Here is a 25752-nt window from a genome sequence, read left to right on the forward strand (position 1 = left end):
GCTCTGGATGTCGACGTAGAGTACCGTGAAGCAGGGTCTCAGTACCAGGGTAAAACACACTACGCTCTGTTTTTGCATGAAGTCTTGCCTAGTGTAGTATCTGTATTATTTCCTAAGAAAGATAAAATGGTCTAAAGAAGGTGCTAAGAAGGCCTTCAATTGTCAGGAAACTCTCCTATCCAAAAATATCAATTTTAGGATTTGATTTTAAACAAAAATTAAAGATATACTGTATGTCAACAATTCTATAAAGACTATAACTGACTGAAAAAAATTAGTAAAACTTGGAAGATTAGATAAAAGAGATCCCTTTATAATTTTAGGCAAGTAAAAAGAAAAAAATCAGTGAATTCTGAGGCAAAGATATAATTCACAGGTTAAAACTATAAAAAGATTCACTGAAATATGATGCAAATTCATAATCAGCAGAAAAATAAGTATGTCTCAATGCAAAAGTGAATATACCCTCCTGCACTGGTGTCTAGATGGGCTCACTATTGAAGTGTCTATGCAGAGGAAACAGCGTCTAGATGGGCTCACTATTGACAGTGTCTCAGTGCAGAGGTCTAGAATGAGCTCACTATTAAATGATAGGACATTCAATTGCCTTACAGACAAGGAAGAGCAAGGAAGAGCCAACTGCTTCAAGTGATATTGAAGAGAATCGCAGTTACACTAAAACAAGATAATAGGACATTTAATTTTTAAAAGTACGGAATTATTTTTATCATATGGCTTACACAGCCATTATTAGCCTGAGATATTCTCTTCTAAAGTAAGTATTGGGGTCCACATCAATATTCTGTAGATTGATACCCCAATTTGACAACCATAAGCATCACTCAGACTATGTTTAATTCCTGGGGTCCTACTCTGGGGAGTCTGTTTGCTATGGGCTGGAAAATCTATCTGGCCTGGCAAGTGCCTCTGCTGACTGTTATGATCTAGAAGTGTTGTGAAATATTAATGTAGATAAATCATGTTTTTCCTGGAAGCCATGGGTATCTTAATCACTTGAAAATTCCAGTGTCTATCAAACGTTCTTGGGCAGGCAGATCGTCACATACATATACGTGACAGTGCTCATGACTAGGCCTAAGAGTTGTCCTCATCTGACGGGGCTGACACTTTCCCTAGTCCTTACGGCCAGATCCTCTGCTATCTTAGACTCCCTCCCGTGACACAGAAACTTTAACTCTTCTTTTGCCCCAGTGCAAATCTGAAGGCGAGGAGTGAGAGGAAGGTAACCCTGTGGCTATGTCCCCGCAGTCACACCCCAGAGCCCCTCCTGCTCCTCACCTGAGAGCCCCTGACCTAGCTCCTTTGGTGAAATGCCCCGGGTAGCCTTCCTACCTGAAGAAGAAGAGGAACAAATACTGAGTCTAAGTTTTATTCTCAAATTCAGATAATTAATGTGTCAGTCCTAGTCTATAGTTCATTGGAACATATGAACATTTATAGAAAAATCTTTGCAATATCTTAAAACTGCGTTTTCCTGTTGTTAGTTTTACTCCTTTTCATAATTATTGGCATTAGGAAAAAAAGGTCATAAATGCTGAGATTGTACTGAAATGGGAAAACCCTTAAGATTAAATGAAGTTTCACAGGACACTGGAAAGAGGACCAGATGGGCCTGTGGGAAGAAAAGCACGGCTGGAGAGCAGGCCTCAAGCCACAGAGCACAGAGTTCTCCCAAGTGATGACTCTGAAGGAGATAGCACTCACGTTCTGCGGTGCAGTTTGTAGTCAAGAGTCTCACAACTGGACGACTTTTATAGTAGATGATGGGTAACAATGACTGGGTGCTAAGAATACAGTGCAGGGGCTGGAATGCAATGTAACAAAAATAGCACAAAAGCATGGGCACAGCTATGCCAAGACAGAAACTCAGTGTATGGTTCTTGCATGTGGCATGACTACAGAAATCCAGTTTACATGTGATGGCTCAGCATGACATGCTTTATAAACATATGTGTAAAATAAATCGAGAAATTAAAGAAACCGTTACATGAAAAAATGGGTACTCAATGGTCACAAAGGGTTTAGAGGATGTGATAATATGTATATAAGGGAGTTATTTCTCCAAAATTAATGCAATATTTCTAACTTCAATTGGAACGTATCTTTCTACATATGCTAGTTTCAAGAGAAACCAGTAAAATACTGATAACCATTAAGATAAATTAAAATCCCAATAACTCTTCTTCCTGGTGTCCATTTAAAGTCACGGACAGATTGCAAGAACGTTGATCCCCTCCCCCACAACCAAGACAGGGTTTCTCCATGTAGCCCTGGCTGTCCTGGAACTCACTATGTAGACCAGGCTGTTCTTAATCTAGAGATCCACCTGCCTCTTCCTCCCAAGTACTGGGATTAAAGACATGCACCACCACTGACTGGCTAAGAACAATGACGTTTTAACAAATAATTCAAATAATTCCTCTTCATCAGAGGTGACACAGGATCTATCTGGGCAACAGGGACAGGGGTGGTCCAGTTAGTAATTTTCCCAAACTTTAGTTAAGATTTTAAAAACTGAAGTTGGTTTATAAGAAGGTAGACATTTCTATGATTCAGGACCCATTTTCCCATGGAGACCAGGGTACAGTGATTTTTCCTTTTTTCCTATATGGATGGAAGTTAGTAACCTTACATTATATCAACTTATCATCTGTATTTACTCCAATGATGAATTTCTATAGTTGTTTTAAAGATTCAGCAGCATTTACTTATGGCACTAAGAAACCTTTTTATCTTACCAAGTTCATTCATTGCATGTCTATGCTCTTCATCAAATGAAAGCTTCATGAGAACACATACAGCAGGACAGATTTGATGTTCAACAGGAGCTGGCACTGAAAAATAAATTTACCTAAGCCATAATGTTTTGTTATTATAGAAGAGATGCTATTATACTTCTAAAATGTGCCGGGGTTATTAATACGTCCCTAAGGTTGGCAGATCAGCAAGTACTTGCTGAATGATGAACAAACACCACAGTAGTGGAACACGACTGTGCCAAGGCTTCCAGTTCCACAGCATGTTCACTTGCCTGCCGTGACCAAGCCTGTCAGACTGGGTCTCCCATAGGTTTTGCTATAGCTCATATGTGTAATCATTTTAAATGATGACTACACATGAAAAAATAAACACACTTTGGTATAATACTGTTGGATTTTGTTTCTAATTTCAGTGTAAACAACTATGATGGTTATGGATTAAAAGCATATGGTCGCATACAAATGTGATACCTAGCAGAAAGTTTCCTATACAAACAGATACATAATAAAAATGTAAAGAAAAGGGTGTCTGAAATAAAGTGTAAAATGCACTTACATCTTTAATATTATATGCAAGGTCTCAAGTCAGTATTTGACACAAAGTATTTTTAAATTATTTTTTTCAGAAGCAATAATATGACTTATTAAATAATTGTGGGTACTCCTCCCCCATCAAGAAAGGAATGTTCTCGAAACAAAGTGTGTATTGGCTCTCACTACAAGTCTCCCTAAGTGAATTAAAAAAAAAATCATCCTTGCTCCTTTCCTTATACACTCTTAAGATTTGAAATAATCTTTATATTAAGCTTAGAAAAATTCTGCTATATAGGTTCAAGGACATACGCAAGTGTTTTTAGCTTAAACATCAATTTCATTTACAAATGGAGACGATACACCTTTCCTTTTCTCCTACTCCATAAAGGCTGCTGTGAGGACCAAGAAACAGCAGGTAGAGTGCGTCCAGTGTATGCGACGTACAATGTAGAAGATTATGGCTGGGTTGCTAACAACTGAAGGAACTTACGTAAAAATTACTTTCCTGAGCTCCATTCAAAGAGCAACCTAGCTGCTCACACTGATTTTAGCTCTACCAAGAATTTTTTTTTCTTTTTGTGGTTCTTTGAAACAGGGTCCCATGACAAAGGCTGACTCTGAACTCTGTACAGTCCAAGAAGACCTTGAACTCCTGATCCTCTTATCTCCACCTCTCAAATGCTGAGATTACACACATGAGCCATCAAAGCAGGTAGCTGTAAGTTTTAATTACAAGTGTCTTTTGGTCTGTTCTTGAAAGCTTGCCTGGAGGTTCTAGCAGGGACTGCTGCTACTCATATACCCCTGACTGAATGACGGCCCTCCTCTTCTGGGAAAGGCTGTCCTCTTTAACTGTGTACTCAGTTTGGGGGAAGCAATAAAGCAGTGAGGGAGGAAGGGAACACCTGCCCAGCCAGATCACCCTCACAACTGATTTGCTTGTTCTGTTTTGATTGCTCAGTAGTGCATATAACATTTTCCTTTGCTAAAAAGTTTTAGGGAAATGCAGATTTAAGCCTTTAATGTGTTAGCAGCAATAGCTAGCTAATACAAATCCTTTCTATTAATAAAGACAGCATACTAACTACAAAGAGTTTCTAACCTGTAACTTACATATGCTTTGAAACATGCAATGTGATGCACACTACAGACAACATACTTGGATTTTTGTCCTGGTCCATGCCTTGTTCATGGGCTTCCTGCCACTCCCAACAGGTTTCACAGTAAGCTCGTATCTGTTCCAAAAGATGAAGGACTCGGATTTCACGCCTGCCTCTCTTGTCGTCAGGCTGTGAGTGAATGATGTTGTGGAGAGCTGCACTGGCCCTGGCCCGAGCCTCTTTACTGCCCCGGGAATTTCCCAACAATACAGAGTCTTTGTCATTGCCATGTAAAAGCTGGATGAGGAGAGGAAGACATCCAGACTGCCGCATGGATATACAGCTGTCTTGGGAGCTAGACATAGCTAGCAAAGTTCGTGACATATCGTCCTTATCATGGGTACCAAGCATTGACAACAATGAATACACCATTTCCACCTGTGGGCCAAATGAGTTTAGAAACAAAATTATGACTTTGATACCCAAAAGCCAGATCTAATGAAGTGATGAATGGGATTATTTACTAAAGTCATTAAAAATGAAAACAAAACAAAATTAAATAAAAAAAACTTCTGGATGAAGTGATGAGTGCTATTTCAAAATAACATCCACAATTGGTTTATGTGACTAAGTGATAATATTGCAGACTGCTGAAAAAAATAGGTTCTTACAGTACTGAAATTGCTACATGCCTACATCAGCTAAAGCTAACTGTTACATGAATGAAAATAATTTTTTCTTTTTCTCACATACCCATTCGTTCTTATTCTCTCTCTCTCTCTCTCTCTCTCTCTCTCTCTGTGGAATGTGTTTATTAAATTCTTTATATAATTTAAAACTTCATTTTACTTCTAAGCAATAGAAAACATTTTGCAACAATTATAATCTACTAAATTCTAATTCTCCGCAATCATTACATTTCATCAGGCTCATAATTACAACATTTAAACTTATATGATCTGTTATCATATAAAATTATTTTGTCATAAAAAGACAAATGCCACAAACACATAGAAAGTGACAAAGCCAAGAACTGTCATCATTTTCTTTTTAGAAAGCAACTGGTAAGCATTAGTTGCTTTGACAGTAAGTTGGAAGGATTAACTGAGAAGGAAACGAGAAACAGGAAAACAGCATCCAGTTAGCATGGGTCGTTATCAGCTTCCCTTCAAAGTTAGAGGCTATTCCATAAAAGAGAGGGCATGAGATGAAGAACGCATCATCTGAGTAAGTCAGCAATCCACAAGGATACGTATTTTTGGTCTTAACAACAGTGTTGGAAGAGTGTTAGGGGCATCTTGTAGGTGCTGCTTAACATCGTATAGTGTAACCAAGAATGACCTAGCTATGCTGCTGACTGCAAAACGCTGCTCAGAAGTGTAACACAGTTCCTAGAGGTGCTAGCTCTATTATGGCAGTTACAGGGCTGGGGATAATGTGTTTTCATCAGACCTAGGTTCCAAGTTTGGCTCCAGCACTTTTAAGCAAGCTATGTAGTATTAGTTAATTTATTTGATGTCTCTTGAGCATAAGCTCTCTGCATTTTCTCCACTGCAAATTGGAAGGGTTTACATTATACAGAAAACTACATAAAATAATAGTCTGGCATTCAAATTGTATAGCAAAGCCTGAATATTATTATGCACAAATCACTTCTAAAGGAAACACAGTATGAATGCCAACGTCCACGTGCCAAGAGCCAATATTGGGTTGATGCTGAATCAATCTTATCAGCTTCAGACTAATGGCCCGAAGCAGATTCTTCCTTTCCAATTTCTTCCTCAGAGGGATAACAAGTGTTTGAGAGAATTGGTGATGTAGGGCAACTCCTTACTGGCACACCTCAGAGAGGCCCCAAATACAAACCATTGTGGATTAGCATGAATGATTCAAATTTATTTCTTTAATTTTTATTGTTTCTTCTTTTTAATGAATTGAGTCCAGAGCCTTGGACACACTAGGCAATGACTTCATTTCTTAAATTAACGTTAGTTATTTCAGCGTTTCCTAAGCACTGTCATAACACTGCAAGAGAACACAGAGTAGGCTGTGAAGACAATGGCCTGCACTCCTGACTGAAAACAAGTTGCTCAGAATGTCATTTTAGCAAAACACTAAAGGGATTTTCTTCTCACACTCTCCCCTAACCTGAAAATATTTGCAGCACTGGCTAATGCTCAATTTCAATGATTTTCCATCCATTTCAATAAACATTCGTTAACATCAAGTGCAGATACTGTGAGATGCTGAAGACAGAGGACAACAATCTGTTTTCTAAGAGCAAGTTTCAAGCCAACTGTTATGAGAGGACATAGGCCAGTGGCTAAGAGGACGCTAGGAATTAAGAAAATGTCTTCTGGAGATGAAGGGCTCAGAGTCCCGAGCCATGCAAAGACGGTGTCAGCCCTTCACAAAAAGTGTCAGGTGCCGCCACAGGCACGGCACAGAAGTAGAAAGACACAGGGTGCTGAAGCAGTCAGTTTGGCTGGGGCTTTGGATGCTTGCAGGTAAATGGATAATGAGCTGAACAAGAAATTAACAGGCATCTAATTCGGGAGTTTTTATAATTCTCATTTTCTCGTTTATGTTTCTTTGTCTAAAAACATTATTTCCCCAGGAGACTGAGTCAAAATCTTTAGAGAACAGAATGTCCATGACGACCGTCTTAGCAAAGCATGCCTAGCCTCGACAAGAGGACTTGTTCTCTGCTGTTACCTTGGTCCCCAGATGACTCGTCAGCCTTCGAGGAGCAGAATGTGTGCTGCCAGAACTCAGAACACTGGCTGTTTCATGATCCATTCGTGTAGCTGGACTCTAGAAATGGGGCAAATTACAAACAGTGTAATTTAGGTTACAAACACAGGCAACTCCAGCCCTCACAGTTTAGAAAGGGCTCACTGGAATTCTCACAGGTAAAGAGGAAAAATAGAAACTTCAGCCTAACATAACGCAGCACCACAGCAGAGGACTGCACAGAATGGCAAAGGAAAAGAGAAGGAGTGATGACCTGCTGTGGACGATGAGAGCTGCATCTAAACACAACCAAGACAAACATGGAGAGCATGACGTATTCTAATGTGGACACAGGGTGGAGTAAATAATTATCTGGGGGGCTTTTAAAGATGTTATATTCAAGCTGTGGAGTCTGAACTTTAGGTGGCAGACTAGCAAAATCAGAATTATATTTTAAAAAGAACAAAGGACAGGATGGAAAACCTACAGGTGGCCAAGAGATTAGAACAAACTTTAGATATAAACCAACAAATTCATGGCCCTTATCTAGGCTCAAAGTCAAAGAAAGCATGATAGACACATTTATGAAACAACAGCAAATGAATCACGAGAGGCTATCCAGTGCTAGGAAGGAATCATTCGTTTCTTTGAAATATAATAATGACATCAGGTATGCATTCTGAAAAGCATTCTTAGCTTGGAAATGAACAGTAAAATATTTACGGAACAAATGACAGAACAGTCTTCGGAACAAAATGGGTAGCCCACGTGGATATGGTCTGTATGGACCACTACTGTTCTGCCTTTGTGTCATCTGGAATTGCCTGTGCACGACTTCTCCCAACTGTGCTGGAACTTTATCAAAGCTCTCCAAACAAGGGGAACAAGCAGGGACTAGCCTGAGTAATTTACTTCTAGCCTTTCCTATCACTTAACTTTCTGAGGAAATAAACACAGATCAGAACACCCTCTTCCTAGCAAGGTTATCAGTTCTTACAACCTCTAGTCATTCACTCAATTATTCATCAGGGACTGTGGTACAGCATGAACTAGGTATGATTTTTTTTTTTTTTTTTTTTAAACTGAGACAGGGTCCTAGTATGTAGCTTTGGCTGTCCTGGAATTTGCTCTGTACACCCGGATGGCTTCAAGCTGGGATTAAAGGTGTATGCCATTATGCCCAGCATGAATTCTTTACTTTTGAGACAGGGTCTTGCTGTATAGCCCTGGCTGTCTTCACTCGGGTCTTCCCGAGTTTCCAGGCTGTGACTACGGGCGCCCACCAGCACTCTAAGCACGACAGGAGTTCTTGCTTTTCTGGAGCTTGCAGACTAGTGGGGAAATAAACCTATCAACCAAATAACCAGAAACCTAAATGTAAACCTGCAAGTGTGGGCGTCTTCCAAGGAAGGCCCATGCTATGACAGCCTGTTGATAACTGAGTGTTGACCTGAGTTCGGCTGAGACACACATGGGCTGGGCTTATGGAGCAGTATGCGATGAGAACAGCACGGCATGGAACCAACAGGAGGATATTTACTGCAGAAAGAGAAGTCAGTGTTTCCTATTTATTTTTGGAAGAAATAATAAAGTAAATTAATAGGCCTCAAGATGTCACATATACAGATCTTATCAAGACAGGTCGAAAGGCCAGGTCTGGAGGTGCATGCCTTTAGCCTCAGCGCTCTGGAGGCATTAGGCTGGCAAACTGCAGTGGTAAATTCTGCATCAGTCTTTCAGAGAGCTACAATTAATGCTTGAAGACACCTGGAGAAATAAATCATAGGCATAGTCTACCCATCTATATTAGGATTTGAGAGCAGCAACTGATAATATAACTAAATCAACAGTGTTGGTGGAATTCATGTAAAACAAAAGAATTTATTATTTGAAGGAGAAATAAATACTGAACCCTGAATTATCACTTTTTTCTTTTCTTTTTCTTTTCTTTTTTGAGACAGTGTCTTGCTTTGTAGCTCAGGCTGGCCTAGAGTTCACTATGTAGCCCAGGTTTAACTTGCATCCTACCTCAGTTGTCATAGTGTTGGGATTACTGGTAATTTTACTCCTTTCAGTAGATCCCTCCTTGGTCGTTCTCACACTAAATAAGTAACATGAGGCTTCAAACAAGACTCTAGGGGCCCTTACACGACAGAAATGGAAAGCAGCACAGTATATTCTCAAAAAACAAACAAAAAAAGAATTGTTTTCATAGATGCTATACACTTTAAAAACTTGACACTCATTTAAAAAGTTAAAATATACAAATGTATAAACAGTAAAACAAAAGCTACAAAAATCTCAACACATGCTGATCTACTGTGACACTGACCTAGACATCTATGCAGAGCACACACATGTGCACAGAGAACTGTCTCACTGGTCTTCCTGTGCCCACTCTGAAGCATCTTTAAATAGCTGATGTAAATATCTATATATTTTTACATTTTTTTTTGCTTTTTATAAATGTTTGAAAATAAGATAATCTTGACTTTTTTGCTGTTTTTCTGAGACAGGATCTGTTGTAACCCAGACTGGCTTCTAACTGTCTCTGTAGCCAAAGGTAGCCACGAACTCCTGATTTAACTGTCCCTACCTTCCAAGTTCTAGGATTACAGGCATATGCCACTATGACTAGCTGTGATCTTGGCTTTTTATTTTATTTATTTGTTTGCTTTTTCGTTTTTTGAGACAGTGTTCTCTGTATTGCCCTGCCTATCCTAGAACTCACTGCTCAGCCCATCTTGACTTTCTAAAGGTCAAGTTCCCCGCTGAGGACTAGCTTTCATAGAAGATGTTATGCAATTGGTAAGGGAGAAAAGCAACCAATAGTCCTACCCAGCTGTGATGCCGATGAACCACAACAAAAACCAGCATGGTAAGGGAGCTGGCAGGTGGTGGTGCACACCTTTAGGCCCACTCAGAAGGCAGTGGTGTCAAATCTCTGAGTTTGAGGTCAGCCTGGTCTACAGAGCGAGTTTCAGGACAGCCAGAGTTACACAGAGAAACCCTGTCTCAAAACACAACACAACAAAAGATATCCCTAAGGGTGCAGAGTGGCACTCATAGCTTGGTGGTAACCAACAGTAACAGGACTTAAGACCTGCTAAACAGGAGGGAAATGAAATCATGCTTGGAACTGGAAACCTAGCCTGCTATCCAGGGCAAGTGAGATCATGGGTCTAAGAGGACAGCGTCACCAATAATTGATTAAGCCAATGTACTTCCTAACTGCACTCTTGGTACTTAGCCTCACACTGCAGACCAGTGTCGTTCCCCCTACAGCAAGGAAGTTTCTCTCTGAAATAGATGGAGACCATTACAGAAAAGTCAAAATGCAGAGAAAACCTGTATGGCAAATACATCTATGACACAACTCTTGTCCCTAAAGCACAGGGAACATCTCAGATGAGGAGTCAAAAAATTGTAAAAGTCAGGATCAGGAAATCTGCTGTGGATTGTGTCTCTTAGAAATGACAGGGACATTTTAGTCTTGATGCTCAACAATACAGCTGCCTAAATAAGGTCTGAACAAGAACAACACTGAATAGATATGCTACTGTGGAAGGAGGAATATCTAGTGGGTGGAGTGGGGAGGGGACATGCCTAGACAAAGGACAGGCAACTAAAAATGCTGAGAGTCGAAGAATTAGTCTTCTTCAGGGACAAGTCCCTTAACTGGTAATCCAATACCAAGTGGTCAGTCAGCTCTGCAGTCATGTACATTCAAGCAATACCAAACACACTCAGCAGGTTCTGTCTATAGATTTATGTGTTATATATATGCACAATGCAGTAATAACAAAGAAGAGGTCACGAATTTGAGGGGAGGGCACAGATAGATGAATACTGGAGAGACTGAAGGGCAGAAAGGGAAGGGGAAAATGATGTAATTATATTTTAATTTAAGAAAATAGAAGTAAAAAAATAATCTCACTTGTCAAAATTTTAATTAAATCATTTTACATGTATGAGTGTGTTGTGGAATAACAGGTTACATTCATTGATGCTGTGGAATATCAGTTTAACAATGCAAAAATGTGTTGCATTCTTTTATGTTGCATTTGTTTAACTCTGTGAAGCTGTGCTACTTTGCCTGCCTAAAATACCTGATTGGTCTAATAACGAGATGAACAGCCAATAGCTAGATAGGAGACAGGAATAGGTGGGACTGGTGGGCAGACAATAAATAGGGGAAATCTAGGGAAGAGAGTGAGAAACGAGAAAAGGAGCCAGGGCCCCACCACACAGCTACACAACCAGACACAGAGTAAGAAGGAAAGAAAGTTCTATAAAATAGAGAAAGGTAAAAGGCCCAAGAGGCAAAATGTAGTTAAAGAGAAACAGGATCATTTAAGTTAGAAATCTGGTTAGAAACTAGCCAAGCTAAGGCGGGGCATTCATAAGTAAGAATATATCTCCATGTATATTTGGGAGCTGGGTAGTGGGCCACCAAAGAATAAAATAAAACAAAACCAACTATATGGGTGTTTTGTCTGCATGTATGTCTGTCTGTGTTCTACATGAGTGTTTAATGCCCTTGGAAGCCAGAAAAGGACACTGGACCCCCTGGGAATGGAGTGAGCCTTCATGTGGGTTCTAGGACTTGAACCTCAGATCCTCTGGGCAACTAACTGGTCAGTGCTGCTAACTGCTAAGCCATCTCTCCAGCACCTGATTGTGACTTCTGTTGTCTAACAATCCTGTTTCAATTTCTCCAAATACTAAAGTATTCACATTCTTCTGAAACCTACTGATCCTTCTTTTGTGGTTTTCTCATCCATTTCATCATAAAAATTTCCTTTTCATCCCCCCTCCCAGTTTTTTGAGACAGGGTTTCTCTGTAGCTTTGGAGCCTGTTCCAGAACTAGCTCTTGTAGGCTGGCCTCAAACCCATAGAGATCTGCCTGCTTCTGCCTTCCAAGTGCTGTCCTTTTAATCGTTTTATATTGCAACAGTCTCCATTTCTGATATTTAGCATAATCAACCTAGAGTTGTTTTTTCTATAGTACCACAGAGACCTAACTAGTATAGATAGCTTCCACTAGATGAGTAATAATAAAGTCTGAACAACTGTCAAATTAAATTGAACTCTTCATGCTTCTACCATGTAGGAATACATAGTTCTCAAAAACTAACTCAACTCTTCTATCTAACTCTCATTATTTTACCCTAATTTACCATCAAATAAATTTCCCGTATAGTGCTAACCAGTGATTCGGAATTAAGTATCTGTTTTAGCTCAGTAAAAGGAAATATCTTTAAACAGGAACATCTGAAGCTTTATTTAATGAATTAGTAGAATAGTCTCTCTCTCTCTCTTTTTTTTTTTGGGTTATAAATAGTACCATCAGAAGTAACCTAGAAAGACTAATCTTTTTTGTTGATAGTAGGAAAATTATCTTAAAGTCATTTTGGTGAAATTCCATTTTAAAATATTTTTTTACAACATAAAATGTCTTTTAAAGGAAACTTGAGAAATATAGGACACACCAATGAAAAGCTGTCATATTATTTTGATAAGCACTAACTGAAAATTGGTGACAATTTGTACAGATGGTAAAAATATAACACAGTAACCAGCTAAACATGATGAACTATACAGCTTATTGTTTATATGCATCACATTAATCTTTTCCAGTTAAGATTTATTTCTAAATTTGTGTAATCGTGAAGTACATCAGAAAGTAAATGCTATAAGGGTCTTTGCAATCATTACAAACCCAGAAACATGTCTTTGTACTGAGAGCCTCAGAGGAAAGCAGAACCATGCCAATGTAGCAACAGCAGGGTCAACCACACAGAACTGAACACTCTCCAAAACTATGCACGCCACACACTGGAGACCAACGCGGAAACATGATCTGGAGCATAAAGATATTCCAGCAGACTCAGAGAGTATATTTCAATGTAATAAGGAGAAGATAGGACTTTGAAATTGAATGTTTCTACAAACACATTCTAAGGAAACAGGAAGGATTTGTGGATCATTTACTTTTTAAATACTGAATCAATACAAAAATATGACATAATGGTTCATACCTGGCTAGTACTAGAAGTTGCCATGCTGTTTTCTGCCATTCCTTGACCGTCATGCTGCCGTTCAACTTCATGGGAGGCAGATTCATGCTTGCTCTGAGAAGACCTCTGTTAACATGGAGTTAGCATAAATTATGTAGAAAAATGGAGTACGCTTTTATAGCTCACAGCTTGTCTTTTTCTTCCAACCTCTTAACGAATCATAATTATACAGGCTGACAAAAGACAAGAGGCACACGCTACACGTCCAGCCTCCGGCATGGCTTGCAGTCGACTATCCTGGTTAAGTGGGAAGGGAAGTGTTCCCCTGAGCATTTGAGCTGCATAAGACAAAGGATTTTCTGAGCTCACAGAACACATCCTCCACCAGATGTGCTTTCCTCACTATCAGGAATACAAGCCTACTAGAGCAAATAACTATCCTTTTCTGCAAGGTCACATGACTGTGGCATTTAATGGTGCTGCTGCAAACAGAGCAGTTAGACTAACACCTAGGCTCCTGTGTAGACATGTTTTTTACAGAGAATATGTGCACATCTGCAAATGTCATAGGAAACCAAATGACAAGCTCTTCAAAACTGATGTGTAAAACAGAAAACTTTGCTAATGTAGCCACCATCTGTTGTATGAAATAAAAGAGACATCCACCTAGTAAACATAGTCATTTCAAAACAGGTAATACAATGTGGCCACTCTGTAAAACAGCATCACAAAATATAAAAAATAAAATAATCTACCACTATCTTTTGTAGAAACTTATTTGCTTACTTTAGGAAAATGCTAGCGTAATATAAAGATTATGCCTTAGATATCTGACATAAAAGTGTATCATTATATTTCAAAATGCCTTGCCTAGAATTTTAACACTTAAGCCTTCCTAGATTATTTAAAAATATGACTTAAAAAATAACTTTACATGTAGCATATTCACCATAAACTAGTAACTGCTGTAGCTAAGCAAAAGGGAAGCGATTTAGTAATTCAGAAGCAGAAGAGCAAAATCAACCAGAGTACAAATATACAAGAACCCTATGACAAAATGAGTCACAGATTATGAAGACCACAAAGACATGTCAGTAGCACAAGTGAAGATGTCATTGTATCTGCAGAAAAACATTACTATCTGCTTGTTCTAGGTGCTAGGGATACAATGTTGCTAAAACTAGCTGCTATTCAATCTTCTTTCTAAGCTTAGTCTAGCGGGACACTGTCGAATAAGAAACCAGTATCAATAAAGTCAGAACTTTGACAGCGCTGTGAAGGAGAGCTGTGAGGTGGGTCGACTTTAGGATGCGCCACTGCAATGAAGAAACATGCAAAGGAGCTGGAGCAGGAGGACGTCTTCTTGTAATATATCAAAAGTTCACAATGTTGTTGAATACCACAAGTAAAATAGCGGGCAGAATTAAAGTCGTCAAGAGCACTGGCTTCCAGAGCACCCGAGCTAGAGTTCCAGCATCCACACGGTGGCTTACCACTGTTTGGAACTCCAGTACTAAGGGATCTGATGACCTCTTCTGGCTTCCATTGGCATCACAGATATACAAGCAGCAAAGATACTCACACATAAAATGATTTGAACTGGGCAGTGGAGGTGCACACCTTTAACCCCGGCACTCGGGAGCAGAGACAAGTGGATCTCTTAGAGTTTGAGGTCAGCCTGGTCTACAAAGCAAATTCCAGGATAGTCAGGGCTACACAGGGAAGTCCTGTCTCAAAAAACCAACCAAACAAACAAATAAATAAAAGATTTTTTTAAAAGGTAATTTAAAAATGTAGTGATTTTGTTGGATTTGCCTTTTCTAAGTTATTGTGAGGCTACCACACCACTGTCTTCACTTTCTATGCCTATGTACTTAGTCTCATGTAACCAAGGCTGGCCTCAAGCTGCTATATAGCTGAGGATGCCTTGAGCTTCCCATCCTCGTATCTCTACCTCTAGAGTGCTGGGATAGTAGGTGTGTGCCACTGTGCCTGGCTTTATGTGGTGGACGCTAGGTTAGCCCCTCACACGGCTAACACTAACATATTAACAAGTAGGCTAATCGAGTGACGCTAGTAAAGAGGTAGATACTCCACAAGAGGAAGCAGCAGTCGGGATGCAAACATGGAGCCAGAGAGAGAAATCTGAGAGGATGTGGTGATGTGCTAGGTGAGTGTGATGGTTAATCCTGGCTCACTTGAAGGAACACACTTCTGGGCAGCACGTGTGAGCGTGCCTTTCCAAAGATGTTTAACCAAGAAGAAAGAGCACCCTGAATGCGGGCATCACACCCCCTGGGGTCCTGACACTGACTATAAAGAAAGGAGCGTGGCCAGACACTGGCACTCACCTGCTCTCTGACTGCAGGGGTGGCGCGATTCCCATCTCACAATCCTGCACCCATGCCTTCCCGGCACCACACGCTGTGTCCCCTCAAACTGTGAGCCAAAATAAGCCCGTTCTTTAACTCTGTGAGGTAATTTCACAGTAAGCAGAAAGAGGTATGAGGAGCGCTGTTGCTGTCGCAGCCTTGAACACATGGGAGCTAGGCTCTAGACTGCTCTGTGGGCCACAGAAGCCCTGGATTCTATAAACCAGGGCTTCTCAGTCTTTAAAACAGTTCCTCGTGTTGTGATGAGCAACAACCACAAAATTATTTTCATTGCTACTTCATAACTGAAACTTTTCTACTATTACGAATTGTAATATAAATATTTGTGTTTTTCAATGGCCCCAGGTGACCCCGTGAAAGGGTTGTGACCCACAGGTTGAGAAGTACTGCTAAGCAGGGCTTAATGAGGTATTCTGGTGTGAGTGCTGACAATCAGAACGCTGACAGGAAGGCAGACAACTGTGCTCTCTGGATTCACAGGAGGAGCAAAGACTCTAAAGGAACCGTGCTGGAGGCTAGCTGTGTTATATCTGGCAAAAAACAAGGCTGCTTCCGACTGTATCCTGAAAAATGAGTGAGACTTAATTCAAGGGTAACGAATTAAGTTGTTTGGTGGAGGAAATTTCAAGACAGCGTAACATACAGGCTGGGGATGGTTTCACTTACTGCTCTTAGATTTACAGTGAAAGAGAACAAAAATATATGAAAAACGTGAAATCTATCAAACGAAGGAGTAGGCAGAGAGTCTGAAGTTGGATTAGGGATCAGTGTAGATAAATGTTTAAAATGTTAGAGGCTGGCACAGTTATGAAATTCACATTCTCTTTGCAGGCATACTCCACTCACTGCAGGCTCCAGCCTGTAGTAGACACTCACAGGGAAGGGGAACTGAAATGAGAATGTCCCTTACTTGAAAACCACCACAGAAAATGTTTCTCAAGTTCTGCTGCCAAGGGGCACAGGGGCCACCCCAGATAAGGTAAGAACTGGCTAGACTACTCCTCACACTGGCCAGTTGGTCAGGGCTGCCCATGTGTTTTTGCAGGCATACAACTTCAAGATTTATAGTTCATGAAAACTTGGACAAGAGTTCAGGAAACTGCTGTGGACGCGTGGCAGAGGTAGAGTCCCTGCAAGGAGGCCCGAGAGCCCACTTCGTGAGGCTGTGAAGTGATCCAGAGACGGCAGACTGTGAGGTGTCCTAAGGAGAGCTGCGCATGTGCAGCAGAAACACCCTAACAGAGGCTGCACGCGCTGCAGGAGGCAGAACTGGAGAGGTGGGGCAGCATCTGGAATCCGCCATGCTGGGCTTCCCACTTACTTTGGTTTGATCTTTCCTTGCTATCCTCCCAGTCCTTCATGTTGTAATGGGAATGTCTGCTATGTAGCTGAGGCTGGCCGTGAACTACTGATCCCCCTGCCTCTGCCTTCTGAGTGCTGGGTAACAGGAATGCATTACTGGCTTGGCAAATAAATAAATAAATACAATTCTGCTTAAGCAGTCAAGTGCCACAAAATATATCCATTAAGTGTTCAATTAAGTGATTTTCAATAAATTTACCAAGTAGCACCATAATTCAGTTTTAGAATATTTTTATCATTGCAATAAGCTTTCTCCAGTCCACCAATTGTATTACTGTGCCACTGTATGTCACCTGTTAAGAATGTTATAATTGTTACTTTGTTTTATGAAGTTAAGGAAGTATCCTAAGTCTCAAAGAGAGTGGGTTTTTGAACCGTGTTAGAACTGGTAAGACTATGGAGCATTTAGAGATGGACTAAATGCACTTTGTGTTATGAGGTAGCCATGCCATCTGAGGGTTAGGGTGGAATCAATTAGGAGACAGGAAGACCTTCTCTGAAAGAGACGGTACCACTTAGGAGCTGGGGTTTCTGACTGACTAAAAAGGGGAGAAAGGAGAAAGCACAGGGCACCGGCATTCCCATCTCCTTTTCCCGACTGCTGAAGTAGTCAGACCAGTTACTTCATGCCCTTGCTCCTAAGCCATACCCAGCAAGACAGACTGTATGTCCCAAACTCTTTCTCTTCATTTGCCTTGTTTCTGCTATTTTGCCACAGCAATGTAGAAATAACCAACAATGGCTCAGGATATGAAGCACTACTCTAATGCTCCTCAGCTCACACAGTCCCTAGAGATAGATGAGAAGGTAGCCGGCTGGTCAGGGTGTAGGTGGGCTTCTGTTGTTCTGTTTTGTGACACAGGGTCTCACTGCAGCCCTGGCTGGCCTGGAACTCACTAGGTAGACCAGACTAGCTTCAAAGTCAGATTTGCCAGTCTCTGCCTCCTGAGTGTTGGGATTAATGGTGTTTGCCACCAAACTCAACTGTTAATTGGGTTTTTGATATGTTGGATTTAAAGTCTTTGGCAAATCCTAACTGGTAATACATGGTAGGAGCATGAATTAAGAATTAAGAATCTGGAGCTAAGGACAAGAAAAACAAATTGAACAGCATAAAGATGGTACCTAAAGTCTTAAACCATTAAGTGAGATTGTCTAAGAAAGAGAAGACACAGAGAAAAAAGCCTTAAGGGCTGCCTGTGATTGACGCTCAGCAAAGGAAATTTACAAGGGCCACAGAGCAATTCCCACGCCCAGTCGACAGAGTCACACACTGCTCTTCATTGGGTGCAGTGGCCTAAGAAAGAAAGATACACAGAAAAACAAAACAAAACAAAAAACCTTAAGGACTGCCTGTGACTGATGTTCAGATGAAGAAGTTTCTCTTTGCGCCCCGTCCCTTTACTTCCCCACGGACCCCAGACTGAAGCACACCTGTACTCTTGGATGACTGTCCTCAATTACCACTCTCTGCACACAAGAGAGGCTGTTGCTTGCTGACTTCTAGTAACCAGCGAAAGCTGTATTCCTATGGCTCTGTAAAACGGAAACAGTTTCCTGCCCTAGGTGATGGGCCTGAGAAGAAAGTATGTGTTTTTTGAGGCAGGGGCTCATGTAGTTTAGGCTAATCTTGAACTTGCTATGTAGCTGAGGCTTGGCCTTGAACTTCTGATCCCTCTGCCTCCTGAATGTTGGATAATATCACTTGCCTGGCAAACAAACAAATGCAGTTTTGCTTAAGCAGTTGAGTACCACAAAATATACACATTAAGTGTTCAATTAAAATGATTTCCAGTAAATTTACCAAGCATCACCAAAATCCAGTTGTAGAATATTTTTATCATTACAGTAAGTTCTCTCCTGCCTAGTTACATTCAATCCATATTACCACACACAGCACCAGGCAACAGCTGATCTACTTTGTCCTGTTTTGAGTTTTTGTTTGGGAGAGAAGGGCTCACTGACCAGGTTGGCCTTGAAACTCAATTCCTCTGCCACCCAAATGCTGGGATTAAAGGTGTGAGCCACTTCCACCATATGGTGCACATACATACATGAAGGAAAAACACCCATACAACTAAAATAAAATTTAAAAAAGCAAGCGAGCTCCCAAAACTGCTATGTAGAGAGCCGTGTGGAGTCACACCTGTTGGCTATGTGTAGAGAGTTGTGTGGAGTCGCACCTGATGGTGCTGGCTCCTGCCCTCCGCGATCCCGAAAGCGAGTGTTCTCTGTGATAATCAACTGCTAATATCAACTAGGCCTGACTTATGCTATTATCATGCAATGATTGTCAGTTGCTTGCATATGCGTGGACCTATGAGCAGTGCCCACCTGGCAATCCAGGATTGGTAGCCCATGCCTACTTAAGGGCTGGGAGAGGTTTGCCCTGGGAGAGAGGAAAAGAGAGGAAGAGAGTGAGTGAGTTAGTGAGTTGAATGAATGAGAGAGAGAAAGGGAGAGAGAGATAATTGTAAAAAGGTCCTGAATAAACTGCTTAGCAAGAAGAGCTCCAGTGTGTCGTGCGTCCTCCTTGCTGGCCGAGGGGGACCGCGACACTGCTACATATTTCAACATAGTTGCTTGCTGTTCCCCTATTCTATCCTGACAGAAAATCAGTTGCCCCGCCCCAAGGATAAGGCTCTTTGAATAGATTACAGTAAACCTATATAACTGAAACTGGAAATACTGTACAAAAATTTACAATTATTTATCGTTAGCTGAAAATGTACTTAATGATGAAACTCCTGCTGTCCTCCAACCCTGTCTTTCAGCGCGCTTCCGGAAGCAACACAGCCCCTTCTGTGGTCACTGCAGCTGGCCTCTAAGTTAGAGGCCAGCCTGGTCTACAGAGTGAGTTCCAGGATGACCAGGGTACACCACCAACAAAAGGAATGTATGTGCACTATGGACAAGCCTGCTACCAATGGAGGTCAGGAGAGAGCACAGATCCCCTACAACTGGAGTTACAGATGGTTGTGAGCTACCAGGCGGGTGCTGGGAATCTGATCTGGTTCTTCTGGAAAAGCAGGCAGTGCTCTAACTGCTGAGCCATCTCTCCGTCCCCCTTACCTGCTTGTAAACAGCTCTTCAACTAATCTCATTTCAGCCCCTTTAATACTTACATTACAGCTGACCTGAACAGCCGGTCTCGGAGCCCTTAAGGACTCCATGATACACGCTGGCATGGCTGTCTTACTCTGTAACATGCTCTACCAGTTAGGTCTGGGCAACGCTGCCAAAGCCTCCACTTCACTCCTGTCACTTCCCCTGGTGTTTGTGACTGTTTCATTGAATGTTTTTACTACCATTTCTATAAGGATTATGGGATAACTACAAGCAATAATGTTTGATCATTTTTTTTAAACTAGGAATTACATATAAGAAAAAGCCCACTTACAGGGTAATGATAGCCCAAGATGGTGATTTCATTCTAGAAATCAACAGCCAACGCTAAAGTGACTAAATTTTAACTGCTGAAAGGTATAAAATGTTTCCAAGTTGGAGAGATGGTTCAGCAGTTAAGAGCACTGGCTGCTTTTCCAGAGAACCCTGGGTTCATTTCCCAGCACCCACATGGCAGCTTACAGTAACTGTCTGTAACTCCAGTTCAAGGGTATCTGGCATCCTCAACATAGACAGACATATAGGCAAAACACCAACACACATAAAAATAAATAAATGAACCTTTAAAAAAAAAGTCTCTCTCTAGAAGCTCCACTTTCTCAATCGTGTTACGTTAATTACATGCGTTTCTTTTCTGGGAAGAGCTATGGACGTCAACACGTGAACAAACAGGCAGTTTACTAACCTCTGCTTCAGCTGCTTGGGACTGTAAAAGCTGTCGTACACGAAGTATGTCCTTTTCTATTTGCTGAATTCTGGCTATTCTTCGCTAAAATAAAAGAGAACAAATCAGATACTCATTTATTTTTGTGTGTCTGTGTGCACATGTATGTGTGGGTACCTGTGGAGCTGCCTGACATGTGTACTGGTAATAGGTTTATATAAAACACAACACAGCTGTAAAGATAAAAACATTGGGGGCTGGAGAGATGGCTCAGCAGTTAAGCGCATTGCCTGCTCTTCCAAAGGTCCTGAGTTCAATTCCCAGCAACCACATGGTGGCTCACAACCATCTGTAATGGGGTCTGGTGCCCTCTTCTGGCCTGCAGGCATACACACAGACAGAATATTGTATACATAATAAATAAATATTTTTAAAAAAACATTGTTTTATATCAGGGTTTATTTAAACAGCAGAACTAACATACTTCAAATTTACTCCTGTTATAAGTCAATATTTTTAGAAGTTTCCTAAAGTACCTACTGCAACTAAACATTCCTTTTGTTTGGGCACAGGGTCTCCTTAGTCCACTAAGCCTAGAGGGTGTGTGGTGAGGGTGGCCTCGAACTGTGTTCCTTTGGCCTTTGCTTTCCAAGGGAACATTGCTTTTATTTTATTTACAAGGACAACAACAATGGTACAGTCTTGCATTCACACTGAAGAAACCACTGAAACACAGTATGCTCACGTACACATTATCTGTGGCTGCTGGGATTAAAGGCATGCGCCACACCAGGCTAGAAGCAGGCTCTAGTACAACCCAACAGGCACCTTTCCAGTCTTTGCTAACATGCTATGAGACCAGATGTCACTGATAAAAAACTGCAAGTAAATAACAAATTGATAAAAGATTTCACAAAGGCAGGGCAAGAATGGGTTTTGCTTTGAATTTCCCTGAATTATTTACCAGTTATTTCTACATGTCGTACTGGACTTTTCCACCCTTTAAACATACTGTTGGCCAATCCTCTGTCCATTTAAAAACAAGGGCTGTCTTCAAGAATTAATTCTCAAGATTCTCATATTTTAGGGATATTAATTACATTTCTTTATACTACTGAAAATATTTTCCCTTTCTATTCTTATAGGACAGGTGCTTTAAAATTTTATGAAAATAATCTTTATTATTTTTAGGTTTCCATTCCTCCCCTCCCCGCCCCAGACAGGATTTCTCTGTGTAGCTCTGGCTGTCCTGGAACTCACTCTGTAGACCAGGCTGGCCTCGAACTCACAGATCTGCCTTCCTCTGCCTCCCCCATGCTGGGATTAAAGGTGTGAGCCACCACCGCCCGCAGAGTTTTCATTTTTTTTTAAAGATTTATTTATTGTGTATACAGTATTCTGCTTACTTGCATGCCTGCAGGCCAGAAGAGGATACCAGATCTCATTACAGATGGTTGTAAGCCACCATGTGGTTGCTGGGAATTGAACTCAGGGCCTTTAGACGAGTAGGCAGTGCTCTTAACCACTGAGCCATCTCTCCAGCCCGAGTTTTCATTCTTAAGGCATCAAACGTTTTACATTTTCTTCTATTAATTTTAGCCCTTTTCCATTAAGACTAAGTGCTAGCATTTTTCACAACTAGTAACCAACAAATTTCTTTTAAGGTGGAGGTGTTCACATCTGAGCCCCTTTTTGAGACAGGGTTCATTCAGTACGGAGCTCAGGCTGACCTCTAACTCGACTTTCCTGCTCAGCCTCCTGAACGCTGGGTTATAATCAGATTAGTCCAAGCTCTGTGGATTTATAATCCAGACGTGCTTGTCATTATCCTGATTATTCCTGATGAAGACAAATTCTTAATTTGAATCAGTAAAATTTCATCAGTCTTATATTTTATAATCTCATCTTGTTTAAGAAATTCTTTTCTGGCCGGGCGGTGGTGGCGCACGCCTTTAATCCCAGCACTTGGGAAGCAGAGGAAGGCGGATCTCTGTGAGTTCGAGACCAGCCTGGTCTACAGAGCTAGTTCCAGGACAGGCTCCAAAGCTACAGAGAAACCCTGTCTGGAAAAACCAAAAAAAAAAAAAAAAAAAAAAAAAAAAAAGAAATTCTTTTCTATGCAGTATCAGAGACATGTTTATGCATATTTTCAATCAAAAAAATAAAAGCTTTACATTTGATATTTAAATAACTAATCTATCTGAATGCAATGTGGGCAGGAAGGCAAGAACTATATATACTAACTGTAATCTGATAACCAATAGAAACAGATACATACATGCATATGTATATGCACGTAACTTTAGTTATCTCCCCAACTATAAAATGTGTCATGTTATGGGTGTTAACTATTACATCGGACACAATCGTATTCTAACATAAATCCCACTCCTAACCAAGAATTTATTTGTAATACCAGCTATTGGGAGAGGGCTGCCCAATTTTCTTAATAGAGAGACACTGGGTCCATCAGTCACATCCCAGGGCTGACCACTTGCTCAGGAATAACTATTTAGACAATGTGAAATGGGCTCCATGTATTTTGGTTTCTTTCTTCTTCCCCTTTTTGGTTTTATTTTTGTTTTAAGAGAGAGAATATGAAGTGGATCTTGGAGGAGTTGAAGGAGAAAGGATGTGACCAAAATATACTGTATGAGAAAACTTAAAGACAAGATCAGTGTTACAAAATACAAGTATGTATCTATACCACTATACAAATATTAATTTGTCCTGTTAGTTGCTATTTAAATATAATCTCTGAATGTTCTTCTAATATGTCTTAAAAGTTTTTTAGAAAAGCAAAAATAAAAAATTCCCCATGTTCACTTTGGAGCTGATGGGGTGGGGCGGGGGAGCAGGCGGGCTGGACTGGGATGACAGGCAGTGTGGATGGTTCACACACAAGTGCTCAACAGTAAAATCAGGCAATGTTCTTCTGACCTTAGTGTGGTTTACTCTCATCCTCATCCCTCAGGTCGTCTTCCCTCAGGGTTTCTTCATGCCTCCTTTGTTTCTCAAACATGGACTGCTGCTTGCTTCTATTTTTATTTTTTGGAAAACTTCTGAATGTTACCACACAAACTTAGATTACAAGAAATAACAATCTCAAAGCAGCTGAAACTAGTTATTGGCTGCCAGGAAATCAGCACCTCCCCTGTGATTCTATGCAGAAATAAGCAGAGGCAGAGTGATGTCAATACTGGTTATCCTGGCCAACAGTCACAAGAAATTGTCACCCTGTAAACAGTGCCGACATAAGACAGGCTTTGAAGTCCTTTCCTTGATGGTGCTGGAGGGTGGACTGAAGGCCTTGTAGGAGAGGCCAGTGCTCTGTCACTGAACTACACCCTAGCTGCAGTATGGAGTTTAAGAACATCATCAGAGTTGTGACGTGTGCAGTGTGGGAAGATGCCATTCACCTGTGCTCGCTTCTCCATGTCCTGGCAGGTGCCAAGCTGCTCCTCCATCGCAGCCCTGATCTGCCTTGCTTCATACTCCAGTTGCCTTCTTGTCATGTCTGTTTGTAGGGAAAACTAAAACCACAAATAACATATTAATTTCTCACTGTCTACTAGTAAAACCAAAGAACACACAAATGTCAACTGAAAAATTGAGTAAATAACTATGTAAGTCACCATACTTGAGAAATCTATTTTTTTCCTCCAAGGAATCCTAAACCTGAGTACGGGCACCAGGAGTAGCTGGCATTCCTAATGAAGATTCAGAGCTGCCTCAAAGTAAAAAATGATCAACTTAAGACTGTTTCGTTGAAAACAGGTAATTGGTCCAATTAAAGTGGACCCTTATGACTTTTCCCTGCGAAAGAGGTACCTGATTAGTTGATTTTCGTGATGCCAGGGGTCAACCAGACCCTTATGCATACTAGGCAGGCACAGTACCGCTGAACTACACCCCACAGCCCTGAGGAACTGCTTTCAACTCTTAAAACTACTATTCTGGACAGCAGATGTAGCTCAGTTAGCAGAATACCTACCTAACATGCCACATAAACCCAGGTGTGATGGCACAGACCTGGAATCCCAGCCCTCAGCAAGTGGAGGCAAAGAGGATCAGAGGTTCAAGATCATCCCTGGCTGCACAAGAGAACTGGGCTACATGAAACTCTGTCTCAGACAAAAACAAAACAAAACAAAACAAAAACTAGTATATTAACATAGACAACATTGGGGGAGACTCAAAAACAGCCATTCATTACTCTTAATGTTTTGGTTTTAAGGTAAGCATTAACTGACTTAAGTGTACAGGCTAAATAGAGATAAAAACTCCGTTTTTAGAATGAAGAAAATGGAGTAAGAAACAAAAAAGCCTGTATCTAAAATAAATATTACTACCCCGACAAAATCAACACCGACTGTGGCAGTACTTCACAAAGTGGTGTTAACCCTTCACTGGTCCTCACACTGGGATAGCTGCCAGGTGCACAAAGGCATACAGAGGGCAGACTATGAAGTGAGAGCAGAGCAGTCAGCAGAGACACTAGGAGCCGTGGGAGAATGAAGCAAGGCTGTGAGACTGCTCACACTCCTCATGCTGTGAGTGCCCAATGACTCCAGACTGGTGTCTTTTTAAGTTGCCCTCAAACAAAACACTCATGTACAGAATGCATTCTTGCAGACACAGCAAATGGTCTGCATGTTATTTATTTATTTAGAGACAGGGTCTCACTATGCAGCTTTGGCTGGCCTGAAGCCACTATATAGACCAGGCGGGACTTGAAATTACAAAAACCTGCCTCCTCTATCTTCCAAGTGCTGGGCTTTTGAGACTCAAGGGAAGTATCACCACACCCCACTGAATGCCATTTCTTACTCTCCCTGAGTCTCTATCGTTATTTCTCTATTTGTCCTCCACTTCCCAACATGCTAAAAGGGACAGAGCATGTCATGATAATATGGTTTCGAGTTGGTAAGTGTAAATCCCAGTCTCTGGCCTCCATCTTTGGAGGCCCTGCTCCTGTGCCCCTTGCCACCTACCCGAGGAGGGTCAAGGTAGCCCACCAAACCTTGACCCCTTCCCAG

General features: G+C 41.1%; 1 protein-coding gene across 16 annotated transcripts in view; it reads right to left on the bottom strand.

Moving 5' to 3' along the window:
• Apc (APC regulator of WNT signaling pathway) overlaps positions 1-25752 on the bottom strand; it is a 96408-nt gene that overhangs the window by 15717 nt on the left and 54939 nt on the right. For 4 of the 16 annotated variants that reach the window (XM_057788977.1, XM_057788978.1, XM_057788979.1 and 1 more), the window contains 7 exons: positions 24133-24246; positions 20735-20818; positions 13190-13294; positions 7130-7228; positions 4474-4852; positions 2760-2855; positions 1300-1353 (listed from right to left, as the gene is read on the bottom strand). In XM_057788977.1, coding sequence (XP_057644960.1) covers positions 1300-1353; positions 2760-2855; positions 4474-4852; positions 7130-7228; positions 13190-13294; positions 20735-20818; positions 24133-24246 — 931 coding nt within the window. The remainder of the gene's footprint in view (positions 1-1299; positions 1354-2759; positions 2856-4473; positions 4853-7129; positions 7229-13189; positions 13295-20734; positions 20819-24132; positions 24247-25752) is intronic. The other 12 variants (XM_057788989.1, XM_057788990.1, XM_057788982.1 and 9 more) reach the window with 7 other exon arrangements.

Source organism: Chionomys nivalis, chromosome 14 (genome assembly GCF_950005125.1).
Source record: "Chionomys nivalis chromosome 14, mChiNiv1.1, whole genome shotgun sequence".
In the NCBI taxonomy this organism is placed as follows: Eukaryota; Metazoa; Chordata; class Mammalia; order Rodentia; family Cricetidae; genus Chionomys; species Chionomys nivalis.